At 43.3% G+C, this 5,855-nt stretch overlaps 1 protein-coding gene across 1 annotated transcript in view; it reads right to left on the bottom strand.

The window, feature by feature from the left end:
* Positions 1–802: 802 nt before the first annotated feature.
* Positions 803–5,855, bottom strand: part of KCNK18 (potassium two pore domain channel subfamily K member 18) — a 30,227-nt gene continuing 25,174 nt past the window's right edge. Inside the window, exon 5 of the mRNA XM_039709105.1 lies at positions 803–959. Within this exon, the coding sequence (XP_039565039.1) occupies positions 803–959 (157 nt within the window). The remainder of the gene's footprint in view (positions 960–5,855) is intronic.

The raw sequence follows: 5,855 nt of genomic DNA, 5'->3' as shown, positions 1-5,855 counted from the left end.
CAGCCGCGCTCCGACAGCGCTGCGCTCCCGGCGCGTCCCGGCCGGCGCTCGCTGGAGGCGGGAGCGGAGAGGAGGAGCGGACAGGAGGAGGAGGAGGAGGAGGAGAGGAGAGGGGCGGCTCCTCTGGGCCCCGCGGGAGCCCGGGGAGCGCTGGCCAGCGGTGCGGGGCGCGGGGGGACTCGCTGCTTCTGCCCTCCTCCCTCTGGACCCCCACCCAGGCAGGGATGCTCCCGCACAGCCGGGGCGGGATGCGCCAGAAATTCTGTGTGCCCAGCGGGACGTGCCAGAACCTCTGGGTGCCCATGGAGCATCTGTGCGCCCAGCGGGATGTGCCAGAACCTCTGTGTGCCCAGCAGGTTGTGTCAGAACCTTTGGCTGCCCAGGGAACCTCTGTGTGCCCAGCAGGATGTGCCAGAACCTCTGTGTGCCCAGCGGGATGTGCCAGAACCTCTGGGTGCCCAGGGAACCTCTGTGTGTCCAGTGGGATGTGCCAGAACCTCTGTGTGGCCAGGGAACCTCTGTGTGTCCAGGGAACCTCTGTATGCCCAGCGGGATGTGCCAGAACCTCTGTGTGCCCAGCAGGTTGTGTCAGAACCTCTGTGTGTCCAGCAAACCCTCTGTATGCCCAGCAGGACGTGTCAGAACCTCTTTGTGCCCAGCGAACCCTCTGTGTGCCCAGCAGAATGTGCCAGAACCTCTGTGTGCCCAGCACCGTCACTGCTCAGACACCAGAGCACATCAGGGTCTTTGGCGACCCACACAGAACTGCCTAAAATTAGGAATCTCACAGAATCATAGGATATCAGAAGGCACCCACCAGGATCATTAAGTCCAGCTCCCAGCCCTGTGCAGGATACCCCAAGAATTCCGCCATGTGCCCAAGAGCATCGTCCAAACATTTCTTGAGCTCAGGCAGCCTCGGTGCTGTGCCCGCTGTCCTGGGGAGCCTGAGTGCCCAACTGTTGCAATAAAGCAGAAAAATCATAAAGAAAGGCTTCATAAAATCAAGCCTGCTCTCCTGGAATCAGTGGCTGGCCTGGTCAAAGCTAGCATTTTGCAAGTTCCCATGTGAAAGCAATCCTGTTGTGAGCAATTTGTTAACATAACAAGCTATTCCTGGGGGAAAAAAATAACTTGCACCTGCATAAACTGTTTTTACACTGCTAGATAGAAAAATGAAAATTATCTCTCACAAACAACTGCCCCTACTCATAGACACTGAGGGTTTGAGTGACCAATCAATGCAGAATAGCAACTTGTTACTAACCAGTAAAGGTAATTGGCAAGAAAGCAACTGACCAGTTACAGTACCACACAAAGTTTGCAAAACTGTATAACAATGTGAGTAAAGAATGGCCTTTTCCACCATGAAGAAAATGGAGTTCCACCCAACCACTGGACAAAAACATCCTCTTAATATCTAACCCTAACCCTCCCCTAACTCAGCTTCATGCCTTTCCTTGTGTCCTGTGACTGATGATGGAAGGGAAGAGATCAGTACTTGCCCCTCATGAGGTTATTAAAGACCACAATGAGGTCTCCTCTCAATTTTTTTTGTCTTCTCTTCATGGCACTCCAAGTGTTTGACTCAGCCTTACCCATTTATTCTCAATTTATATTAAAAAAGAGGTTAACCACATTGAGCTGACCAAGAAACACATTCTAACAAAGGTTTCCACTTCTGTAAAACTCTTGTCTTTCATATCACATAACACACTGCTTTCTTTTAGTCACCAAATACTGAACTTTGTGAACTGTTCTTTGCTTCACGGAGCTCCAATTTTGGAAAAAACCCACTGAATGGGAGGGAAGTCTCTTCAGGAGCTCAGTAGCCCCAGATCCAAATGTCATGCTGAGGATAATGACATCATCAGTACACAGGTCATTTATTTCTGTAGCTACATTGCCTGCAGTGCATTTTAATCCATTTAGTGGTTTCCATCTTCCACGTGTTGTGATTTCACTGCTGATGCAGGTTTCTCAGGAAAGTGCTCAAACTTCTGCTGGTGCCTCTGTGGCAGCAGCCTTCTCATGCTGTAAACACCCAGACTGAGAGCAAAAGACATTTACACTGGAGTTTTGCCAATGTCAGTTATAATAAAATTGTTTATGGTCTGAATTGCTCTCTTGGGTCTTAACCCATCTCTGGATGAAGTTTAACAGGTCTTAAGACTGGGAATAAATTTTCAGGACAGTGGGTTATTTGCTCTACACAGATTTTTCCAAAAAGAGTGAAGAAGTGGGAGAGGATCTGCTGACAGCTCAGCACTCTTTTGTTTGCATGCAGGTAGCTTTGATTTTATTTAAAATGTCCACCACATATTATTTCTATATAGAACCTATTATGCCAGCACGTGACAAGTATCACCCAAAGTTATTAATGGGTCATTGATTCTTGAATGATGGCTTAGGAATGGTTTGGGGTTGTTAAACTTTTTTAACCAGCAGCTTCAGGAGTTGGACACATTCACATTTGAAGCTGAATTTCCAAAACAGGACTTCTGTATTCAGAGGAGATAGAAAAATTCAGTCAACTGGCCTGAAGTGAGAAATGTTTCATCTTTGGAGTGTCAGATACTGAAGGCACTTAGTCAAAAAATGACATTATTTAGTTGACAGCTTGCATGGATAGCAGTAGGAGAAGGACAGCACCAGCTCTGGTCAGCAGCAGAAGCAGCATTAATATGGAATGCACATCAGTGGAATGTCAATAGCAATATTCTACAGGAAAATGTGGGCCTGGGTATTTTTTATTCCCAACAGTTCACAGGACAGTGAATTGACAGCAGTGGTTTGCTTTGTCACCTGTCAAAAAGCAGATGTGGAGAGAAATAAGATGTTTTTCTACTTATTCCTACAGAGGAACATGACAGCAGAAGCAATCTGTGTCTATCTCTTGGCATCAATGACATGACAGGAGGGACCTTCCCTTCCTCCTGCCTGCTCTCTCAGTCCTTCCTTGTGGCATTTTTCTCCTCCTCATCCCTCTCTTGCTTGGTGCTACACCACACTGACAATATCTGCTCACTTTGCTGGAGTTTTACATCGCTCCCCTTTCCTACTCTCCTGGTTTGTTGCCTTCAGCTAGTTGATTGTTTGATAAATTATGCTGAAATACAAATGCAGGATCATGCCTGTGCCAGCATGGGTAGACAGAAGAGCACTCAAAAACACCCATTTGCATGTGAGGATGCCTGTTGTGCACGGATACTTCTGCTTTACTCATCCAGCTGATGGAATTGTGGTTACCCAGGCAGGGAGCAGGGCAGAGCCTGCCAGGTTTGTGCTCTGCAGGTGTGAACTGCATTCAGGAAAAAAATTATTCCTTCACTAATACCCATTTTTCTTTAATCAGTCATCTCTGTATCTACTGAAGAACAAGCAGAAAAGGAATAGCCACAGCCAAATCAGATGTTGATGATTATAAGTTTTTACTATTCTGTAATTTCTAATTAAGATTACTCCAAAAGGGAATTGTTTCTTCCAGCTGTTATTTTTGCTTTCAACACAACAGTGGAGCAAAAATGCTCAAAAATGCTTTCATGCTTTGAAAAATGCTGGTCAGCTACATTTTATTTGCTTTGACTTCTTTAACTATACACATGCTTATTAGACGCATATTTAATTATGTGATTTCTTTATTAATTTTAATAAGAAATTAATATGAAATAAACTTCTAATAAGAAAATTTTAAAGTAAATAAACTCTGAAATTAGTTCCAAAAGCATATATTTATTTAGAAATAAAATTTTTCAGGACTTATAAATACTTCCCATCCCTGGGAGTGTTCAAGGCCAGGTTGGATGGGGCTTGGAGAAATCTGGTCGAGTAGAAGGTGTCCCTGCCCATGGCAGGGACTTTGGAATTAGATGATTTTTAGGACCCTCTCCAACCAAAAGCATTTTATGGTTCCATTGCAAGCACCAGGGAGAAGTGGAAATTTGCTCATTTGCCTACAGGTTCTTTAAATGTTGAAATTTAGAAAAAAAACTCTCCTGGTTCTCACAATCCAGTCTGAGAAATGCACTACCTTGCTGGCTTCTTTGGGAAAAGTAATCCCTTTTAAAGCTGCCTCTTTTTAAGATTTACATTTATTTTTAGTGCTAGGAGTTTTAATTTGCAATACTTCATAATTAACTTAGCTTTCTGTATGAATTAATCATTTGCAGTTATTGCTGCTGGGGAAAAATTCCTGCTATAAATAATTCTTACCATTTAAGTCGGAAGCCATACCTGGCAGCTTATGTTTTACTAATAGCAAGCAATACACTTAGCCAGCTTTTTCATCCTTTGCAGCCCTTTCCAGACTTTTTTTTCCCCCCTCTGTGCCCGACAGTCAAGCTGCTAATTACTCTGCAGTGAGACTGGCTGGTAGTTAGTTCCACTGAATAATGCATCTCCTCTTCTCCAGGCACAGAGGGTGTGCATTGTGTTTTAATCTGCAGAAATTGTAACCTACAGAAAGTGTACGTGTGACTGTGTATTTTATACATACAGCCACTCACTATGGCATGTAATGTTCAGAGGAGAGAGGAAAAAAAAAGCAGAAATTTTGCTTTCAAGAGAATCACTGACCAATTCATCAATAATGCTGAACATTTATTTGGCTGAACAGCTGTGTGTGTGATAACCAGGTCTGACATGCTCTGAGGGGGTAATTTTTAAAGCTGGAAAGGCTCAGGGTGGAGAAAGGGGGTGTTGGAGTTAAAAAAGAGATTTAACAGCTCCTGTGTCTCTGTTAAAAAGGAGTAAAATATCACTTGTTCCCTTTGAATAGAAACAACAACATTAATTTTAATGTCAGAATACAGGGCAGACCCTTCCCCATTCACCAAGAAACTGTGCAGGAGGTTCTTACAGATATGGGAAAGCTGTGGAGGAGAGTAGATGAAAATATAAACATAAATAGGTGATTCTTTGTTGTGATGCTTTTGGAAGATCATACATGTATATATGTGTCATGGACAAAATCCTGGACTTGTATACGTAATGGCATAGGATATCTATATGCACTAAATAATTTAACCTCTTCAAAAGTAAAGTTTTTCAATTTAAGGAACTTATTCTAAAATATCGTTCACACATAGTCTTGAACCCAAAATAGTAGTAGCAGTCCCAGATGGTGTTCCTTGAGGTTTGCTTTGCACAATTCACACTGAAAAAAATTCAAAAAATACAATATTGTGAAGGTTTTGATGAAGGTATGAAATTTTCATTGCATTTCAAATTTAGGAAATTGTATTCTACAGTAAAAATGTCTTTAAAATTTTTTTTTGGAAGTATTTTGCTATGCACATTAGAAAAAAACATCTGGGCTTGGGGAACTGCTTGAGTAGGAAAACACCACTTAACCCTGCTCCCTGTCTAAACCCTGGGACAGTTACATGAGTTACAGCATGAAAAGAGTGTTTAGGTATAGATGGGAAAATATTTGCCTACATATATACATGGTAGCTAAAGTAAGGACAGAATAAATGCCACGAATGCTTCATCAGTGGCTCCCTGGTATGCCAGGTATATCCTCCTGAGAATTTAACCTCAAGAACCAGGAGACAGGAGAGGAAGGACAGGCAGTGCCCTCCTTCCCAAAATATCATCATTTCTCTGCTGGCTTCTTGCACCCAGAATATTCTTCATTCCTGAGAGCAAACATTGCCAAGAGCTGCATGGGGCAGAGGATTTGATGTGTCTGTCCTCATGAGCAGTCCAGGAGAACCATCACCCTGCAAGATGGCCAGGGAAGCTGCTTTCAGCATTTCCATGGCTGGCTTTCTCTGAGTACTCTGGTATTACTGACCACAGGTTAGTGATGGAGAAATCTTTCATCTGACAAGAAAAAGAGGCTCTGCCAAGCG

This window comes from Passer montanus, unplaced genomic scaffold, assembly GCF_014805655.1.
Source record: "Passer montanus isolate IOZ18808 unplaced genomic scaffold, ASM1480565v1 scaffold21, whole genome shotgun sequence".
Lineage (NCBI taxonomy): Eukaryota > Metazoa > Chordata > Aves > Passeriformes > Passeridae > Passer > Passer montanus.
The sequence above is the reverse complement of the archived record's forward strand: the minus strand, read 5'-3'. Positions and strand labels throughout refer to the sequence as shown.